This window comes from Hyperolius riggenbachi, chromosome 6 (genome assembly GCF_040937935.1).
Source record: "Hyperolius riggenbachi isolate aHypRig1 chromosome 6, aHypRig1.pri, whole genome shotgun sequence".
Classification (NCBI taxonomy): Eukaryota; Metazoa; Chordata; class Amphibia; order Anura; family Hyperoliidae; genus Hyperolius; species Hyperolius riggenbachi.
The window spans coordinates 356,651,154-356,673,107 of record NC_090651.1 but is presented as its reverse complement, the minus strand read 5'-3'; the positions used below and the strand labels follow the sequence as shown (position 1 = coordinate 356,673,107).

General features: G+C 47.3%; 1 protein-coding gene and 1 long non-coding RNA gene across 17 annotated transcripts in view; both read left to right on the top strand.

The window, feature by feature from the left end:
• The first annotated feature begins 23 nt into the window (after positions 1-23).
• On the top strand, positions 24-3,824 carry LOC137521877 (uncharacterized). The gene is made up of 2 exons (XR_011022230.1): positions 24-1,327; positions 1,797-3,824. It is a non-coding gene; the product is annotated as an uncharacterized lncRNA (long non-coding RNA).
• A 14,888-nt stretch (positions 3,825-18,712) lies between these two features.
• UBR4 (ubiquitin protein ligase E3 component n-recognin 4) overlaps positions 18,713-21,954 on the top strand; it is a 185,801-nt gene continuing 182,559 nt past the window's right edge. For 14 of the 16 annotated variants that reach the window (XM_068241725.1, XM_068241728.1, XM_068241727.1 and 11 more), the window contains exon 1: positions 18,713-18,904. In XM_068241725.1, the coding sequence (XP_068097826.1) occupies positions 18,783-18,904 (122 nt within the window). In that variant the 5' untranslated portion in view covers positions 18,713-18,782. The remainder of the gene's footprint in view (positions 18,905-21,954) is intronic. The other 2 variants (XM_068241732.1, XM_068241733.1) reach the window with 2 other exon arrangements.

Below are 21,954 nucleotides of genomic sequence, written 5' to 3'. Positions count from 1 at the left end.
GGCACCGGACAGCTGCAGGGGGCTGGTGGAAGCCCCAGGTGAGTAAAATTATTTATTTTTTTTTGCTAGCCTTACGTGTCCCTTTAAAGGTTAACTGCAATCATACCTGTAAGTTCAGTTATCTGCTTTCCCCGCAGAGTGCATGTATAAAGTATTTTGAACTTCCTACTGATCTCTGATAGGGAGATCTGGTCTCTGTGGCCTGGTATTCCCACCACCCCAACTCTCTGTTAAAAACAAGTGATGTCATTTCCTGTCATCCAAAAGCATAGAGGAGGCAGCGTTTCAGTTGGCCAGGGGCAGGCTTTTGAACTTATAGGTAGTGCTTTCAAGTACCAGTTCTGCTTTATAGCAGTGACAATTGTAGCCTGTTGTACAGAAGCCACACCCCTGGTCATAGAAGGTTTGGCTGTAGTAATTTTGAAACTCTGCCTCCTAGTCTAACTTCGCACTCTTTTCATAGATCTAAGGTGACATAATTTATTGCTTTTAATTAACACAGTGGGGGGAGGTGACACTAACCTACAGTACCCAGATTTCTGTAACCAGACATCCTAGCAGGAGGTGTAATTGAGATTTTTTTGCACATTGTGGCAATTAGATACCTATACTTGGTTGTATAAAGTCAGTTTCCTTTAAAGCAAACCTGTGACTTTTAATAACAAAAAAGTGAGATACTTACCTAAGTAGGCTTGCCCGATCCTTCTTGAGCCCACCACTGCTCCCTGGGACCGTCGTCTTCGCAGGACGCTCCCATCCATGGCCACAGGTGCACTGAGTGACCGTGCCTTTGCAGTAGCATGGAGCCACTCGTGCACAGAGGAAAAAGTTGTGCACGGGCCGCTCTTTGCTACTGTGATGGTCGTCAAGGTGCCTGCAACAACCTATTCAACAAATATGTTCAGAGGCTCCCAGTGCTGGAACGGCGAACTCGAGGGGGATGGACCTCCCGCTACTGAGGTAAGTATCAACGTTTTCTGTAAATATCGGTTAGGGTACACTTTAAAGGATAACTCCACCCAGAACTGATAGTTCAGCATGTTGTCGATGAATGACGTAATGGCTTCTATCACTCATAGGTTGAATTGCAAGACACATGCACCTGAGTTTCTCATTTCACACACTGGATGGTGGTGGCCCCCCTCACCCAGATAGGTACTCTAACTTGAGATAAATAGGAATATTTATTTGGGGATTCCACTGTTCAGAGTCCGGTTTTCACCGTTGTGTTGTTGGAGGGACACCGGCACAAACCACTATAGGGAAGTATCATCATTTAGTTCCGAGACATCTGACATATCAGTTGTGGGTGGAGTTCCCCCTTAAAGTGAATGTTTACCGGATTAAAAAAGAAAAAGTCAGATACTCCCCTAAGGAGAGGGAAGGCTCGGTCCTAATGAGCCTTCCCTCTCCTCTCCCGGTGCCCGGTCCCACGCAGGATCCCCCGTGGCAGTATTCGACCAGTTCGGTCAAATACTGCCACTTCCGCATGCCGAAGGGAGCTTTCGGAAGCCTTCGGGAGCACTCGGGCTCCGGATGACGTGGCCGCTCCATACTACGCATGCGCCCTCTATGACGCACTCGCGCGTACGTAGTATGGAGCGGCCCGTCTTCGGAAGCCCGAGTGCTCCCGAAGACCTCCGAAGTCCCTGCGGCGGCCGCCGCGAACGGGGGAGCCAGCGCAGCACCGAGGGCACCGGGAGAGGAGAGGGAAGGCTCATTAGGACCGAGCCTTCACTCTCCTTAGGTGAGTATCTGACTTTTTCATTTTCAATCCGGTACCCATTGGCTTTAAGCTGCTTATCCTCTGGTCGGAGGGGAAGATGCACCAGAAGTTCTGGCATGAAGGAGTGAAATACTTGAACGTCTATGGCAGCTCGCCTCTGTGTCACTGTCCCCTCGCAGGGAGTACTGGCTGCTGGATTAGGGTATCCTTGTTGATTGAGTGAATGAAATTGTACCTCTGGTGTCAGTTTTAAAAAGAAAAATTAAATCCTGTTTTGAGGTTCCTGATTTTTTTTTTTTTTTTTTTCCAGAGTATTTATTGAAATAAAAAGCTGCCTGATTGCAGTTGTCAATGCATAAGGCTATCACATGAGCAAAGTACAATTGCTGCTATACCCCCTGTATAAAGGAAAAGAAACTCCCCCTTTTTGCTGATTAACCCTTTCCAACAGGGCTGTGGAGTCGGGACAAAAATTTCCGACTCCTCAGTTTATGAAACTCCGGGTACCCAAAATGACTCCGACTCCTTAGCCTAATACTTAACAGGGCTGTGGATTTTGTACAAAAATCATCCGACTCCTCAGTTTATGAAATTTGCGCTTGCACCCCTGTAATAAAGGTATGCAGTGCAGAGTCACTATGCTGGATATTATCCAGTAACTGCGCCAACTAGCGGTGGCCATGTCTGACATTGCTAGAAAAGTGTTGTGCATAGTTCAACATCGAATTGGAAAGGTTTAAAAAATAAACGTTCAAGTAGTTATTTCTCAAAAATAACCTGTAGTGGCATAATTTACAACAGAGAGAAAACAATGTACTTAAAAAAAATCTACAGTAAAATAAAGGCAGTTTAACCTGGAGCTTGTTGCAGCTGCCCGCAGTCATCCTGCCCCCACGCTGACCTAGTGCGACCCTCCAACCAGCTGCAGTGACCACCTCAAAGCTGGTCGGCAGCATGCTTCCTCATCGCGTCCCTGTGCACGGCAGCATAATCGGTGTATGCGACTGGCAACGTACAGCCAGCTTTGAGTGGGTCACAGCTGCTGGCTGGAGGGTTGCACTAGGTCAGCGTGGGCGCAGGATGATTGCAGGGGTCCTGCCCCAGCTTAAGTTAAGCTGCTCCCCCCCCCCTCCACTTAAAGGGAACCAGAGAGGAACATTATCTAAAAAAATGAAAAAGGTGTTCTACATACCTGGGGCTTCCTCCAGCCCCATACGCGCTGATCGATCCCACACCGCCGTCCACCACTGCCCGCAACTACGAGTACGGTCTCTCGTCGCTGGGGTCATCTGAGCCAGGCTACGCAGGAGAAGTGCGCCCTCTACGTATCTCTCCATACACTCCTGCAGAGATACGCAAAGAGCGCACCTCTGCTACGCTTAGACTGGCTCCGACTGACGGATCAGCGCGCAGCTGGTTCTCGTAGCTGCGGGCAGAGGACGGCGGCGGCGTGGGATCGATCAGCCCGTATGGGGCTGGAGGAAGCCCCAGGTATGTATAACTGCTTTATTTTTTCCTCTCTGATTCCCTTTAAGTAACCCCTTGAAATGAAGCTGCCATCAGTAAATGGTTCATCGTGTATCGTGCAGACAGATTAACATTGGTGAGACCTGAATGTCTCCCCCGACGAGACCTAAATTACTGGCTGATCTCCGCTTAGACTGCCTGTGTGTGATTGTGAGTACAGAAGTTCTGAGTTGCTAATAATTCCAACAGCAAACAAATTTCATGCAAATTATATACGGCTTGATATTAGGCCAATCAAAATCAGTAGAAACTGCATCTGGTTGGCCTTATTCCAAGGCGCATACAATTTGCATCAAATTTCCATTCAAGTCGTAATTACTAGCATCTCATTGAGCACCTGTAACTGTGAGTGTTTCCCGATTCAGAGATTATTATAGTTCCTAATTTATGGAGAATTTAACAATTTTCGTTTAATGAATGAAAATCCATTTTTATGTTCGGTCGTTTTTTTTGTTTTGTTTTTGTCAGTTTGTAAGATTGAGAAACCAATAAAATGTGCAGATTCCCAAATCTCAGAACAACTTCCTGGAGAAAAAAACACTGACAATAAACGGATGATAAAAACATGAAATTCATACATTTTCTGTGTGTTTTTTGATACTGAACAGAGAAGGATTACTTGAAATGGTGCCCTTGGCAGATGCAAACTTTGGGCCATACTGTTGGTGGTCATCTGGCTTCTTTGGTAAGGTAAGATGAGGTAGTTTAGTCAGTAAAGGTTCCAGCCAGGCCCCTAGCCTCCTTAGCCGTAATCCCGAGTCAGGCTCGGGACAGAAATCCGCAGCGCAGAGCGGTAACCCCAAGCTGGATCCATGGGAGGTGTGTAACGTGCAGGGCTGCCGCAGATCTATCTAGCAGTATACATGTCAAACTCTGGCCCATTGGCCTAATCTGGCCCTCTGAGCCATCAGATTTGGCCCTCTGGAGGTTTTCCCATTTTGCATTATGTTTGGCCCACTCATGACCACCAGACAAGCTATATTGGAGGGTAAGCCCTAAATCACCAGGTAAGCCATATGGGGAGGGGGGAAAACACTAAATACCAGGGAACTGTATTGGAGAGGGAAGGGGTCACGACACCAGGGAACTATAGGTAAAGTAGGGGGCCACTAGACACTAGGAAACTGTAGTGGAGGGAGAGAGGACAACTAAACATCTACACATCTAGTAGCTGTGTAAAACTTGTAGTAATCTTCTTAAAGAAATGGCTTCTAAAAAAAACTTCTTGCTAACATCTTAACAGAACTTAAAGGGACACTGTGGGGGGGGGGGGGGGGGGTCGAGGGAAAATAAGTTGAACTTACCTGGGGCTTCTAATGGTCCCCACAGACATCCTGTGCCCGCGCAGCCACTCACGGATGCTCCGGCCCCGCCTCCGATTCACTTCTGGAATTTCAGACTTTAAAGTCTGGAAACCACTGCGCTGCGTTGCCATGTCCTCCATCCCGCTGATGTCACCAGGAGCGTACTGTGCAGACACAGACCATACTGGGCCTGCGCAGTATGCTCCTGATGACATCAGTGGGATCGAGGACATGGCAACACAGGCGCAGTGGTTTTAGATTATAAAGTCTGACATTCCAGAAGTGATCCGGAGGCAGGGCCGGAGCATCGGTGAGTGGCTGCGCGGGCACAGGATGTCTGCGGGGGACCATTAGAAGCCCTGGGTAAGTTCAACTCATTTTCCCACGACCCCCCTACAGTGTCCCTTTAATGTTGAAAAATTAATAAAGTAAATCAGAATATTAAGCATACTACCCCTTCTCTGTCATCTCTTCAGCATCTAGAACCACGTGTGGGAAGGTAGCTTCTGCCTCGTGTGTCTCAGGAGATTGGTAGGCTAGTGCAAATTATGAGCTTTCAGCTCCTACTTTTATAGTGATTGGATGCAATATGGCTGCTTAATTTGGAATTTCCCTAAATCTCAGGTTCTGATTGGCTGAAACTTTGGTGCGTCAAACGCTATCTTTGTTTTGAATACTGTAAATAGTTGACATTGAAAATAACCATAACATTTTTGTTTATAAACTCCTTAATTACCTTATATTGTGAGAATTAACGTCATTTGGAGTGTTTGACATTTTGACATTTGATTAATAGGTCATTTCTGACGCAGTTAATTAAAAATGGACGTCACCAGCCATCTTATCTGCTGGTTGACTTATTTAACCCAGACATTTGGACTTTCAAACATTAAACAATGTCATTCATGACGCATTTCTGATATTGTGTCCTTCTGCTAATTCGTTTGGAATGTGTTTGTCCTTTCCCAGACATAAGATTGGTCAGGTTGACACTGTAACACTGTAAAGAGTCTTCAGCAATTCAAGGCTTATTGAAACATACAGGGCTTCTAATATACTCATTTAAATATAAAGCTTATTATATAATTCTTCTTAAAGAGAGTCTGAAGCGAGAATGAATCTCGCTTCAGACCTCATAGATAGCAGGGGCATGCGTGCCCCTGCTAAATCGCCGCTATCGCGCCGCTAAACGGGGGTCCCTTACCTCACAAATCCCCTCCGAGCAGCGGGGGATCTCTTCCGGATTGAGGTAGGGCTAACCGCCGCAGCCCTGCCTCTTGCACGTCTGTCAGCGCGTATCTCCGCCTCTCCCCGCCCCTCTCAGTCTTCCTTCACTGAGAGAGGTGGCGATTCGCCGCTGATAGACGGCGCTTAGAGGCAGGGCTGCAGCCGTTAGCCCTGCCTCAAGAGCAGCAAAACCTACGACCAAGTTGGTCGTTAAATTTTGCAGGGGTGGGTTTGGTGGTGAAGGGACCATAAGTTTCACAGCCTGGAATATGCTGAAATGTCTCAGAACAATATATTAAAGAAGTACCCCAATTTTACAGTTTATAATAAAAGTTTGCATAGAACATTAAAACTTAAAACATACACATGACAGCTTTTCCTGCATAAATAAACCGCTATAATTCTGACAAGTTGGCTTGGTCCCAGAGCTCAATTTTGGCCCACTTTGTATTTGACTTCGACACATTTGATCTAGCAGTATAATTTTTAGGGTGAAAAAAAATTGCACCGATTTCAGACACTAAAATCCGGAAATAATCATAATGCCAGGGAGGCTAGGCAACTGCCTAAATGCCTTGTGGATGATACGGCTTTAAAACTGGAGGTAAACTGGAGACTGATGGAGCCTGCTGTTTATGTATTTTTTTTTAAAAGGTATACCAATCACTCAGCAATGTGGAACAACGTTCCGTGTATTAGATAGCGCTCCACTTTAGTTATAGAGATGAAACAAAATTGACTGCCCCTTTAGGTACTGCACTCACCCGTCCAGATTGACCACTGCAAGACTGGTCAACATAGGCTCTGATTTTATTCTTACTCGATCTCTTGCTGTCGGACGTCCATCCAGTTGCTGCAACTCAGGATAGATGGTCTCCCGTTCAGGCCATCTCTCCTTCAGGTTTGAGTTCCATATATACCTCATAAACAAGAATTAGATCCCATAGTGTAACTCCATTAAAAATGGTACAGTTTTATTTTGTTAAAATACTCACAAAAGTGGGATTGGTACAGCTTTAGACTTTAGAGTAATAATGGGCTTTCCCCCTTGCCTCCCGGGTAGGCATGAAGATAGCACCGTTTCTCCGCGTCCTAGCGCGCTTCCTGGTTGTCCTCCGGCTCCACCCTACACGTTTCGTCACAACGTGTGACTCATCAGGGGCGTGGTTAGCCATTGGACACCAGGTGATTTTAAAGTGTCGCGTCATGTGTCGTCGTGGAACAACGGTCCACCGAGCGAAGCCTCAATAGGATCCTGAGGCTTCCCTCTGATCAGGTTAATATCTCATTTTGAACCCGAGCTTCACTTTAAAGGACACCTGAAGTGAGAGGGATATGGAGGCTGGCATATTTATTTCCTTTCAAGCAATACCAGTCGCCTGGCTGCCCTGCTGATCCTCTGGCTCTAATACTTTTAGCCATAGACCCTGAACAAGCATGCAGCAGATCAGGTGTTTCTGACATTATTGTCAGATCTGACAAGATTAGCTGCATGCTTGTTTCTGGTGTGATTCAGACACTACTGCAGCCACATAGACCAGCAGGGCTGCCAGGCAACTAGTATTGTTTAAAAGGAAATAAATATGACAGCCTCTATATTCTTCTCACTTCAGCTGTCCTTTAAAGCAAACCTAAAGATAAAATAATCTTGATTTAAAGTGTACCAGAGATGGTAAACGATCGCTAATTTATACTTACCTTAAGCTTCCACCAGCCCCATAAGCACTGTGGCTGCTCTCACCGTCCTCTTCAGCCCCTAAATTCTGGAGGTATGACTCTCAGTAATCCGGACAGTTTCCGGCACACGAGGGCTCCTGCGCATGTTCAGCCGCGTGCACACCCAGGAACGTTCTCCTGGAACGTTCTGCGCCTGCAGAGGATGGGAGCACGATGAGGGGTCCATGCGTAGCCTAGCCGTGCATGCTCAGAAGCCTGCGACTGCCCTGATTAGCAGGAGTCGTAGCAGATGAACAGAGGGGCTGAAGAGGACGCCGAAGGACTCGGTGCTGCTCATGGGGCTGGAGGAAGCCCCGGGTAAGTATAAATTAGCTATGGTGAACCAACTCGGGTACACTTAAAATACATGGATCTGTAGTTCTAATCCTAAATAGAACTTTCCTGGAATCGCACATTATGTCTTTGTGTTCAAAGGGTAAAAATTTAAATGTAAAATCTTTATCTCAGGTTAATGTTTTTACAGCTCCCATAGAAACAAACCTTGAACTATTGACCTTTTCTTCTATGTTCCCTGCGCACAGAAATATTTCTTATTGTGCTAGGAACATATGATGTGATTTTGTGAAAGAATTTACTGTCAGATCAATTTTTTTCAACATGTCCGATCCAATTTCCGATCGAACTCCTACCGAAAATTGATTGGAAATCAGATCGGACCTGTTGGAAATAATCAATTTGACAGTAAATCTGTCAGAAAATTGCATTTTGGACATCCTGCCACGACCCCCCCACAGTCCAATACACGCTGCAGGTTGCATCCAGAAAAAAAAAAGCGTTTGCACAATGGTAAATGGCAACACTAATTGGCTATCGTTGAGTGGGACTCGGTACTAAGGAGGAAGTGTCATTTACAACCCTTGAGTCTTACCCCTTAGGCCCCATTCACACTTAGAAACACAAAACTTTTTTTCCGGCGTTTTGCAGGAGTGATTCTTCTGCGATTTCATGCGGAAAAATCACTGAACACTACGGCGATTTTGCCACGATCGCGTTTAGCGCTTCTATAGCACTGAAACGCGAGCGCCGGGAAACCGCCTGAAAATGGTGCAGGTGACGTGTTTACGTTTTGCGCTTTTGGGCGATTTGCAGTGATTAGCGCAAATCGCCCAAGTAAGAACGGACCCATAGGGTTCCATTACACTAACGTTTCTAAAAAGTGCTAGCATTTGAGGGTTTTGCCGAAATCATGGCAAAATTCTCTAGTATTAAAGTACCAGAGACGGCCCCTCACAAAGATTTTTTTTTTACTTTCCGCGGGGCTTCCTTCAGCCCCATAAGCACAAATGCGTCTCTCGCCGTCCTCCTGCGGTCCACCGTTTAGCGGCAATCAACCCTGGTACCTGGTTCAGTTGCGTCATTCGGTTTATTCTATCTGCGCATGCGCGGACCTCATGTGCATGTGCAGAAGACCCTGTGTGTGTGTAGTTGGGAGGTGTGCATAGGCTTACCGCACCTACCGTGGCCCAGCGTCTTGCTCCGTTTGCCCAGTAGTCCTCCCGTTACCTACTTCTTGGTTGGCTTGATTGTCGCCCTTTGACCCAGACATGTTGCGCATGCGCAGTATGTTCTGTTGGGCTGCCTGTGACTACGCTCACAGTGGAGCAGTGTACTGTACCTGCACAAGCCAGCATCAGGACGTAACCCTGCGTGCGCGCTCCACCCCATAGACAGCCCAATAGGACATACTGCGCATATGCAGGGGAGTATGTCTGGCCGACCAGGAAGTAAACAACGGAAGGATTACCTGAGACTGAGCAAGACGCCAGGCCACGGGAGGTGCGATAAGCCTATGCACACCTCCTCACGCACACACACGGGGCATCATTTTGAAATTTAAGGTAGGGCTATTGTTTCCTTTAAAGGACATGAGTCAGGTAAAACATTAAAATTAAGTGGATTTTAAAATTAGTGTAAGGCCAGAAACCCACTAGGAGCGATTTTATGAGTGATTTGAAAACTCTTGCTAATGTAATGCTATTGGTATGATCCTACTTGAGCGATGTGATTTTATAAGAATCCACCCTAGCAATGCATTAGCAAGAGCTTTTTCACATCACTAGTGATTAGAAATCACTCCTAGTGGGTTTCTAGCCTTAAAAAAAACCTGAACTGAAAATTAAGTCAAAATAAGCATACACAAGTCATATTTACCTTCCATGTAGTCTACTCCTCAGTGTCTTTCTCCTGTCCCGCATCCTGTTTGTTCACTGTTATCAAGGGAATTTTCCGTCCTCCATTTTGAAAATGGCCATTACCCATAACAGCTTTTTGGTCAGCACACAGTTAAACTGTAACCTCGCCCACTTGAGCCATAGGGAAACATGGACATTACCTGGTACATCAGTTGTCCTCTCAGCTATAACTGACAGCAACTGATATTTTTCTGACAGCAACTGATATATTTCAGATCTGACAAAATATTGTCAGAAGTGGAAGGGATTATTGTCAAAAGAAAAGGGTGAGCTTCTGAGAGGAGCTGATGGCAAGGTAACTGTGTAATGTTCATTTGAAGTTACCTCATGTGTTTATTTTAAATATTTGTACTCAGTACAGGTTCTCTTTAAAGTGTACTTAATAGAAAAGGATTTCTATTTACCTGGGGCTTCCTCCAGCCCCCTGTAGTCCAGTCCATAAGTTCCCTCACCATCCTCCCAGTCCTCTCTGTTGTGCTACTGACAACCCTGTAAACTCCCTGACTAGGCTGACTCGCGGCCTACTGCACATGCGTCGTCCCAGCCAGAAGCACCACCCGATTTCACGCCTATGGTTGGGAGCATTTTCTGCATGCACAGTTCGTTTAAGACTAATTGCACTACCACAGAATACTCCTAGCCATGGGAACATGATTGAGGGGGTGCACAGCCTGGAACAGCGCATGCACGTATGCCCGGGACCGAGCCGGATGGTGGACTTCACGGGAGCACAACAGAGACTGGGAGGATGAGGAGGGGGGCTGGAGGCTATACCTATGAAGTAACCGCCAGGAGATTTGGACAGCAGCGTTAATTACTATTCCCCCTCTAGGTCACTGCGGTTAGCGGGGAAAGATGTAATTTGGCTTCCAGCTATTGCTGGCGGCCAAATTAGTGTTATAAAATAAAATCTCATTAGTAAGTCACTGTTGGATAACACTGACGTCTTTAGTAGCTGTATGGAGGCTGCAGCAAAGCAGTTGGCAGCTTTAAAGGTGCCTTCAAAAATTACAATCATTTTTTCTGAGTGATTGTAACATTTCAAATATCTGACTAATGTACGGTTCAATTTTTCCTCAATTGTAAAAAAAATGATTGAAAACCAAGAAAAAAATTGCTTGAGTCTGTGGTTTGTAAATCAATAAATTGTCAATCTACCACACACCATTCAATTTTCATATAAATTGATGAAAAAAAAAACACTCCCGTTCTTTTGACCAATAAAAATGTGAAATTCGATCAGATTTCTTGAATGAAAAAAAAACTTTCTATTTTTCTGTGCAACCATTCATATTTATCGAATTGGTTAATATTATACTTCTAATTGTAGCACATCGGGTATCCCTACATGTTCTGGATTAAGCTGGACATACACTTTACAATATTTTTGCCCAATAATATATATATATAACAGTTTACATTGTATTGAAGAGAAATAATGGTTTCAGTTGGAAAAATGTCAAATACACACATCTTTACTGTTGCACAAAAAAAAAAAAAGGAAGAAGAAGAAAGAAGCGACAAATGGGCAGAAATGGGAGTCCTAACGGTTGTGACGGAACTGCAAGAAATTGGGTGAAGGAAATGGGATTTAGAGACAGAAGAGCCAAATGTAAAACCATCAGCGCCCAGAGAGAAAAAAAACAAGGTTAAGGCCTCTTGCACACTGCAACCGATTCAGATTCAGATTCCGCTTTTTAATCAGTTTTTACATCCGATTCAGATTCTGATTTGCAGTTTGCTCCCTGCACGCGGAATCTGAATCGGTTGCAGTGTGCAAGAGGCCTCAAGTGGGCTAAAGAGAAGCAGTCATGGGCTGTGGATGATTGGATAAAAGTCGTATTGGGTGATCAACCTTAAAGAGACTCTGTAACTTCAAAAAGATCCCCTGGGTGGTACTCACCTCGGGTGGGGGAAGCCTCCGGATCCTAATGAGGCTTCCCACGCCGTCCTGCGTCCCACGGGGGTCTCACTGCAGCCCTCCGAACAGCCGGCGACAAGCCCGACTGTAATTTCAATATTTACCTTTGCTGGCTCCAGCGGGGGCGCTGTGGCTGCTTTCGGCTCGGAAATAGACGGAAATACCCGATCTCCGTCGGGTCCGCTATACTGCGCATGCGCTGGAAACTTGCGCCTGCGCAGTAGAGCAGACCCGACGGCGATCGGGTATTTCCGCCTACTTCGGAGCCGACAGCCGTCAGAGCGCCTGCGCAGGAGCCAGAAAGGTAAATATTACGTCACCGCTGTACGGAGGGCTGCAGCGAGACCCCTGAGGGACGGAGGACGGCGTGGGAAGCCTCATTAGGATCCGGAGGCTTCCCCCACCCGAGGTGAGTACCCCCCAGGGGACGTTTTGCCGTTACAGTTCCTCTTTAAAGAGGAACTTTATACAAAAGGGGAAAAGAAATAAATTGCAAAGCGAGAAGTTAAAAATACTGATTGATCAAGAAATGATTGATATTCGCCATGTAATTAGTTCATGTTATTGATTTACAAAGCGCCTACATAATGATATATAGACAATGATGTACATCAAGTATGGACACTGGTACAGAATATAGAACTGGTGATTACCATGACAGATGTAACATGAATAAAATGTACAAGCTATGAAATGCTATGAAATGAACAAAAAAATCCAAGACACAAAAGGTGAGAGAGCCCTGCCCTTGTGAGCTTACAATATCCCTTCCCCGATTCTCCATCTGAGAAAAGGAAAATACTTCTCTTGGGAGAGGGGGTTTCAGCTACTGATGATTGGAATGAAGTTCAATCCTGGGCTACAGTTCCTCCTAAAGGACAACTGAAGATAGAGGTATGTGGAGGCTGCCATGCTTATTTATTTATTTATTATTTATTTGTTGTATTTATAAAGCGCCAACATATTACGCAGCGCTGGACAATAAATAGGGATACATACAAAATTTAGGGGTGACATACAGCAAAATGACAATACCTGAATACAAGAAAGATCAGATCATGCAGCAAAGTATGAGTACAAGGTAATGCTTAGTCAGTCACTGGATGGGAGCATGGAGATTAGGCAAGTTAGGTTCACTCAGATGCATAGCATGGGTGCACAGTAATGGAGGCGCATGATCAGGTAGGACACAAAAGGAGGAGGACCCTGCCCAAAGGCTTACAATCTAGAGGGAGTGGTAAGGACACGAACGGTAGGGGACCAGAGTTCAGCTGTGGGTTTAGAGCACTTGTGAGGGGTAGTAGGCCAGAGTGAAAAGGTGAGTTTTGAGGGCTTTCTTGAAGATGTTGAAGGAGGGGGCTGCCCTAATGGGTGGAGGTAGGGAGTTCCATAGTGTTGGAGCAGCTCTTGAGAAGTCCTGGAGGCTTGCATGGGACTGGGTGATGCGGGGGGCGGTTAGGCGACGTTCATTGGAAGAGCGGAGTGAGCGGCTAGGTGTGTACCTCTGAGTAAGATCGGAAATGTAGGTTGGACAGGTTTTGTGGACAGATTTGTAGGTCAGACACAGTATCTTGAATCTGATTCTGGACTGGATAGGAAGCCAGTGGAAGGATTCAAGGAGGGGATCCGCCGTGGTGGAGCGATGGGAGCAGTGGATAATTCTGGCTGCCGCATTCACGATGGACTGCAGTGGGGCTGTTCGGGTCATAGGGAGACCAGACAGCAGGGCATTGCAGTAGTCAAGGCGGGAAATTATGAGGGCATGGATGAGGAGTTTAGTGGTGGCAGAGGTCAGGAAAGGGCGAATCTTACAGATGTTACGAAGGTGGAAGTTGCAGGACTTTGTGAGGTTTTGGATGTGGGGAGTGAAGGAGAGTGCGGAGTCCAGGGTGACACCCAGACAGCGGGCTTATTTCCTTTTAAGCAATACCAGTTGCCTCGCAGCCCTGCTGACCCTCTGCCTCTAATACTTTCAGCCATAGACCCTGAACAAGCATGCAGCAGATGATGTGTTTCTGACATTATTATCAGATCTGACAGATTAGCTGCATGCTTGTTTCTGGGGTTATTCAGACACAACTGCAGCAGCAAAATAGACCAGCAGGGCAGCCAGGCAACTTGTATTGTTTGATGTTTATTGATAAACATGGAAGCCTCCATAGTCTTCTCACTTCAGTTGTTCTTTAAATCTGCATTGGAGGAGATGATGCTTGTTTGTAGGGGAGGGGGAAGAAGCCTGTCTATGCAGGATAAGGTGTTAGCTCACCTGTACAGCAGCGAATCACCTCTCTAGGCTCCAGCAATACACATGGTCCATCTTCCTTCTATGCATTCCTGTCTCCATTGGCATCTATCATCACGCAACCCACCGGCATGTACTGGCAGGTTATCTGATGAGAGGCGCTGCTGGGACCACAGAGGAGGGACACCTAGGAGAAAGGAGGATGAGGGCCCTTTCACACAGGTGCGCTGGGTCATTTTACTGCACCTTACCGTTATGCTAATGAAAGCCTATGGGTGCTTTCATACAGTGTGACATGCGGCGGAAGTAGCCAATTACCCCATGACCTCTGCAACGACCTGAAGTCAGGTAAGTCTATGGCGAAGCAGGGATTTATGCGGTGTACATGCGCAGAAGCATATATTTTACAATATACTAACATATTTCCAAAACAGGATGTGACCGCAAGCAAGCTTCACTTCCTGTGGGTGTAGGATGTAGTCTGGCGGGGCAGGTGGGGGTTGTAGTCCTCTGTGGGTGTAGGATGTGGTCTGGCAGGGCAGGATGGGGGTTGTAGTCCTGTGTGGGTGTAGGATGTGGTCTGGCAGGGCAGGCTGGGGGTATAGTCCTCTGTGGATGTGGTCTGGCAGGGCAGGATGGGGGTTGTAGTCCTCTGTGGGTGTAGAATGTGGTCTTGCAGGGCAGGCTGGGGGTTGTAGTCCTTTGTGGGTGTAGGATGTGGTCTGGCAGGGCAGGCTGGGGGTTGTAGTCCTCTGTGGGTGTAGGATGTGGTCTGGCAGGGCAGGATGGGGGTTGTAGTCCTGTGTGGGTGTAGGATGTGGTCTGGCAGGGCAGGCTGGGGGTATAGTCCTCTGTGGATGTGGTCTGGCAGGGCAGGATGGGAGTTGTAGTCATCTGTGGGTGTAGAATGTGGTCTTGCAGGGCAGGCTGGGGGTTGTAGTCCTTTGTGGGTGTAGGATGTGGTCTGGCAGGGCAGGCTGGGGGTTGTAATCCTCTGTGGGTGTAGGATGTGGTCTGGCAGGGCAGGATGGGGGTTGTAGTCCTGTGTGGGTGTAGGATGTGGTCTGGCAGGGCAGGCTGGGGGTATAGTCCTCTGTGGATGTGGTCTGGCAGGGCAGGATGGGGGTTGTAGTCCTCTGTGGGTGTAGAATCTGGTCTTGCAGGGCAGGCTGGGGGTTGTAGTCCTTTGTGGGTGTTGGATGTGGTCTGGCAGGGCAGGCTGGGGGTTGAAGTCCTCTGTGGGATGTGGTCTGGCAGGATTGAACCTGGTTTACATGCCAATAATTCCACTTGGTGGTGGTTTTCCTTTCTGCGACAAATCTCATTGTCGCAATCGATGCATTATACTTTGTGATTTTAATATGTTGTTATCTTATGTATTGTTCTTATTTATAGAAATGGGCATCACGGCCTGACGAAGGGCACATATAACTTTATACAAAAGCCCGAAACGAACATGTGTCGTTGCCTTGAAGTTCAAATGCCCACAAAGCTACAACCACTCGTTGTTTCAAACCAATCAATGTGTTTTTAAGACCTATTATTGTGATATTGAAGAACCAATTTTTCTACTTTTCTACATGTGTCAATAAAGTTTTTCCAGAGACTTTTTTTTGCCTTTCTGAGATTGCATTATAGTATATATAGTCCTTTTTAAAGGTACAAACAACGGATGTGGTCTGGCAGGGCAGACTGGGGGTTGTAGTCCTCTGTGGGTGTAGGATGTGGTCTGGCAGGGCAGGCTGGGGGTTGAAGTCCTCTGTGGGATGTGGTCTGGCAGGGCAGACTGGGGGTTGTAGTCCTCTGTGGGTGTAGGATGTGGTCTGGCAGGGCAGGATGGGGGTTGTAGTCCTCTGTGGGTGTAAGAAACTATATGTTTCTATCGGCAACAACACCTTTATTCCGGCACCAGCAACTCATTAGTAAGAGCTGCGAACACGACTCTCATCACAGCAAAACAGGTTAGGAGATAGAACTTCTTTAGGCGGCTTCCAAGTTCCAAAGTGTTTATTCAGTAAACAGATATACAGATACGGTTCGTTACATCTTAGCAAAGCAGATTCTTCTGTAGTAAGTCCGTTGCGTTACAGCTTCTTGATTACCTTCCTGTTGAAGGGTAATCAGGTCATCTTCTGTCTATACTACGTTACATCTAACTACCAAGCCCTGAGGCCTATCTAATATATACAGCATACGTTATATCAGATTACATAAATAAAGGAAAGTAATTAGGGTTCCAGTCAGTAGATAGAGAGCGTGAAAGTTAAGCTGGCCATACACTGGCCCGATTTGCGCCCGTTTCGACAGCAGATTCGATCACTGGGATCGAATCTGCTGCCAATCGTTCACACTACACGCCGAATTTCGATCCATTTCGTCCGATGCCGTCGATCGCGCCGTGCGGAAAATAACCGTCGATCGCCCGCGGGTAAAGAGCGCGTCGCTAGCGGCGTTCGAGTGCCCGATGACCGACGCAATAGAGCCGCATACATTACCTGCTCCGCCGGCGCGACTCCAGTCTCCCGGTCACCGCTGCTCTGTCTGCTCTCTGGTCTCCAGGTCCGGCATGCCTCACTTCTGCTAGCCCGGCAGGAAGTTTAAACAGTAGAGCGCCCTCTACTGTTTAAACTTCCTGCCGGGCTAGAAGAAGTGAGGCATGCCGGACCTGGAGACCAGAGCGCAGACAGAGCAGCGGTGACCGGGGGACTGGAGTCGCGCCGGCGGAGCAGGTAATGTATGGGGGCGGCAGCAGCAGCACCACCACCACAACAGATTGTGAACGGTTTCAGGCTGAAATCGGTTCACAATCTGTTTGCTGTAAAGGTAGCCATACGATCCCTCTCTGATCAGATTCGATCAGAGAGGGATCTATCTGTTGGTCGAATCTCATGGCAAATCGACCAGTGTATGGCCACCTTAAGAGAGCTCCGTTGGCCCATCATGAACCTTAATACTGACCAGGAAAGAGTTAACTGTGTCATCATCTGAACCATCCCCCTAAACCTATAATTGGTTCAGATCCCTCGTAGAATAATGGCACACACCTACTCAATTAATATTCCACTCGGTCTATAACCTACATACAAAGAATGTTATGTTTGGTAAATATGGCCTATGTTTACCTTTAGGTCTCCTAACTGTCTAGGGCAGGTTAGGCCTGTGGCCTCCCTTCAGGGACATGTTCGGGACATATGCCTGGTAACTGCCTGCATCCTCAATTCTGCGAGAAGCTCTTCTTAAAGGTATACTCTGCGAACAAGCCTTTTACCTAAAACTCAGTCCATATAACTGAGGCCTACTTAAATTATAACATAGGATGTGGTCTGGCAGGGCAGGATGGGGGTTGTAGTCCTCTGGGATGTGGTCTGGCGGGGCAGGCTGGGGGGTTGCTGTCTTCTGTGGGATGTGGAATGGCAGGGCATGCTGAGGATTGTAGTCTTCTGTGGGATATAGAATGTGGTCTGGCAGGACAGACTGGAGCTTGTAGTCCTGTGTGGGTGTGGGATACAGTCTGGCAGGGCAGGCTGGGGGATGTAGTCCTCTGTGGGTGTGGGATGTGGTCTGGCAGGCTAGGAGTTATAGTCCTGTGTGGGTTGTGGTCTGGCGGGGCAGGCTGAGGGTTGTAGTCCTCAGTGGGAGTGTGATGTGGTCTGGCAAGGCAGGCGGGGGTTGTAGTTCTCTGTGGGTGTGGGATGTGGTCTGGCAGGGCAGGCTGGGAGTTGTAGTCATCTGTGAGTGTGGGATGTGGTCTGGCAGGGCAGGATGGGGGTTGTAGTCCTCTGTGGGTGTGGTCTGACAGGGCAGGCTGGGGTTTGCAGTCCTCTGTGAGTGTGGGATGTGGTCTGGCAGGGCACGCTGGGGGTTGTAGTCCTTTGTGGGTGTGGGATGTGGTCTGGCAGGGCAGGCTGGGGGTTGTAATCCTCTGTGGGTGTGGAATGTGGTCTAGCAGGACAGGCTGGGGTTTGTAGTCCTCTGTGCGTGTGCGGTGTGGTCTGGCCGGGCAGACTGGGGGTTGTAGTCCTCTGGGGGTGTAGGATGTGATCTGGCAGGGCAGGCTGAGGGTTGTAGTCCTCTGTGGGTGTGTGATGTGATCTGGCAGGGCAGGCTGGGGGTTGTAGTCCTCTGCGGGTGTGGGATGTGGCCTTGCAGGGCAGGCTGGGGGTTGTAGTCCTCTGTGAATGTGGTCTGGCAAGGAATGGCTGGAGGTTGTAGTCCTCTGTGGGTGTTGGATATGATATGGAAGGGCGGTCTGGGGGTTGTAGTGCTCTGTGGGTGTGGGATGTGGTCTGGCAGAGCAGTCTGGAGGTTGTAGTCCTCTGTGGGTGTGGAATGTAGTCTGGCAGGGCAGGCTAGGGGTTGTAGTCCTCTGTGCGTGTGCGGTGTGGTCAGGTAGGGCAGACTGGGGGTTGTAGTCCTATGTGGGTGTTGGATGTGGTCTGGCAGGGCAGGCTGGGGGTTGTAGTTTTCTGTGGGTTTTGGATGTGGTATGGCAGGGCAGTCTGCAGGTTGTAGTCCTCTGTGGGTGTGAGATATGGTATGGCAGGGCAGGTTGGGGGTTGTAGTCCTCTGTGAATGTGGTCTGGCAAGGAATGGCTGGAGATTTTAGTCATCTGTGGGTGTGGGATATGGTGTGGAAGGGCAGGCTGGGGGTTGTAGTCCTCTGTGGGTGTTGGATGTGGTCTGGCAGGGCAGGCTGGGGGTTGTAGTCCTCTGTCGGTGTTGGATAGACTGAGGCATGCTGGAAGCTCTAGTGTCAGGGTGGTTGCTAGGATACGGCTGCTCTCTGTGGGGGATGATTAGCAGGAAGAGATATAGGACACTCCCCTCAGACGGTGGCCTGTGACGACTTCCCCTCACATGGGTCGCTGGGTCGGTAAAGGAAGCGGACACTTCCGGTTCAGGAAAGATGGCGGATAGTGGGGGAGCCGGGACGGGTTGGGAAGTGGCGGTGCGGCCGCTGCTTTCCGCTTCATACTCTGCCTTCCACTTGCGGGAACTGCCGACACTGCTGCCTGCCCTGCTGGAGAGGTGAGGAGACCCCGGGGAGGGGCGGGGCTGCAGAGTGCTGTGTCACCACTTCCGGTCTGACTCCTGTGCTGGCCTGAGACAGGTCCTCTTCGTGTGTCTGTAGTGTATAAAGCAATCATATATTCATATATATATATATATATCTCCTGTCAGGCTCATTCCTCTGCTGCACAGCTCACATATGTGCTGTACCACCCTGAAATCTTACATCATGTATATAAATATGTCCATGTCCACTTCCTGACTGCTATCAGCCATGACTGGTCCTCTTCATCTACACTGTATAATGTTATACCACTCTGGCTGGCTAATGTACAGCACATATGTAATCCTAAATATCGTGTGTGTATACATTTTTTGGGTGCTTTATAAATACAATAAATAAACAAATTTGAATATAACCATATTCACTTCCTGACGCCACTGCTATCAACCATGACTGGTTATATACATGTATCTCCTGTGTACACTCTGGCTGGCTACAGCACATATATAACTCTAAATATTCTGGCCCAATATGTTACATCATATATATGAATATATCCATATTCACTTCCTGACTCACTGCTATCAGCCATGACTGGGCCTCTTCATATACATTGTATAATGTAATAATAATAATATATACATCTACAGTATACACTCTCTGGCTGGCTCCTGTACAGTACATATATAACCCTAAATATCCTGACCCTATTAGTTACATCATATATATGAATATATCCATATTCACTTCATGACCCCTCTATCAGCTATGACTGGTCTTCATCTGCATTGTATAATGTAATAATATATTTTGCAGCTCAGATTGTTCTGTATAACCCACATTTTCTACACATTACATCATATCTATCTGTAGATATATATTCTCTATATTTACATGCTTGCTCCTTATGTGTAATATAATAAATGCACATAAACCACACTCTCTGGCTGATTCCTGTACTTTACACCTCATGTTCAGTATAACTCTATATACCCTGACCGCACTGTTATTCAGCCAAGACAGCTTCTCTAGCCTCTATAATCCACTCTGTCGCTGCGTCTAGCAGTTTGCAGCGTCCCTGTTATTTTATTACTGCGCATGTGCGCAGTAACGGACAGCGGGAGGGACCAGGGGGTGAGGTGGGTGGGCAGGCAGTTATGTGCGCGCATGCGCAGTGACTGGTGGCTGTAAAAAAACAAAACTAGAGCCCGTTTTTAAACGGGCTTGGGTCTACTAGTACTATGTAATAAAACCCCTGTGTCTCTGCTTCCAGACCTGACAGTTTGCTGTCTGTGAATCTCATTGCATTGTGGGAAATAACAGCTTTTTCCAACTGCCAAGCAAGCAACATCTCCCTGTGTGCATATACTTCTGACCGCGGTGGGGGGCATGCGAGCGGGACGCATCTGTGTGCACGTTGTGGGGGGTAGCGGGCGTTGCCTAGCGTCCGGTTTTTAATGGTTGGGCTGTTTTAGTAGTATGTGTATACGTTGTAATGCCCGCTTACATAGTCTGACCCCTCTGCTATTCAGAATTGTCCTCTTCATCTGTATATATTGAATAATGTAACAATACCTCTACTTATAATAAATCGATACTTGTATAGTGCTTTTCTCTGGCCACTAGAGTGCACTTAGTAGCAGTGTTAGGGAGTCTTGCATAAGGTCTCCTTACTGACTAGGTGCTGGCTGGAAGAACCAAGATTTGAACCCTGGCTTTCTATGTCAGAGGCAGAGCGCTTAAAGAGAAACCGCGACCAAGAATTGAACTTCATCCCAATCAGTAGCTGATACCCCCTTTCCCATGAGAAATCTTTTCCTTTTCACAAAAGGATCATCAGGGGGCTCTGTATGGCTGATATTGTGGTGAAACCCCTCCCACAATTTGATGTCAGGACCATGGTCCTGACAGTTTCCTGTCTGTGAACATTGCATTGTGAGAAATAAAAGCTGTTTACAGCTGGGTCCAACTGCCAAAAAGCAAGCAGCATCTTCTTCCACTGACATCACCTGCCAACAGTAACAATGTCACAATGTGATAAATGTCAATGTAAATCAGGGAGAGGAAAGATTTTACAATGAGCAAGCACTGACTAAATAATTTATACATAATTATTGTAAAAATGAAGCACTTTTTTATTACATTATTTTCACTGGAGTTCCTCTTTAACCACTACACTATCCAGCCACTGCTTACACATGACCGGAGTTAAGTTTCGGAGATTAAGTTGTCTTCATGTACAAAATACGATACTTTTTTGTATTACATATTTGTGTTTTTGAATGTTACAGTATTGTATAAACTGTTTTAAAGGAAATATTAAGTCTAAATAAAGAATAACAATTGTACTGTTAATGGAAACCTTTCAAATGAATGGGAATGAGGGGGAAAAAGAAAAAAAAAAGAAAAAGATACTTAAAGGAGTCATCAGACAAAGAATAGGAAAGCCGATTTACTAACCTGGGGCTTTCTCCAGCCCCTTGCAACTGACTGTCCCATGCACGCAGCCACCAGCCTTGGGTCCCCGCACAGTGCAGAGGTCGACCTCCTTACTGCGCCTGCGTAAAGTGCCGCTGTCACTCAAGCTCACATTGTCCGCGGCATACTGCGTTGGTGCAGAACTACTACACCTGTGCAGTACGCCGCGGACAACATGGGCTTGATTGACAGAGGCGCTTCACGCAGGCGCAGTAAGGATGACCTCGAGGTCGGCCTCTGCACTGTGCGGGGAGCCCGGGATGGCGACGGAGAGCGGAGCTGTCAGTGTGGGACAGTCAGCTGCAAGGGGCTGCAGAAAGCCCCAGGTAAGTAAATCGGCTTTCTTATTCTTTGCCTGATGGCTCCTTTAAGGGAAGGCTCTGGGTCCTATAGATAGAGCCATATGATGCTAGACCCCATAGCTCAGCGTGTGCCCATGTGTGCGATCACTTGTCCGGGATATCTGGCATCACCCTCTGTCCCATGTTGTGACGATGAGGTGCGTCACATGTCCGGTAGACCGCACAGCTGGCGTCTGGCCACCGGCTGCTATTTGTACCATGTGATGCTCATTTCTGTGTAATAA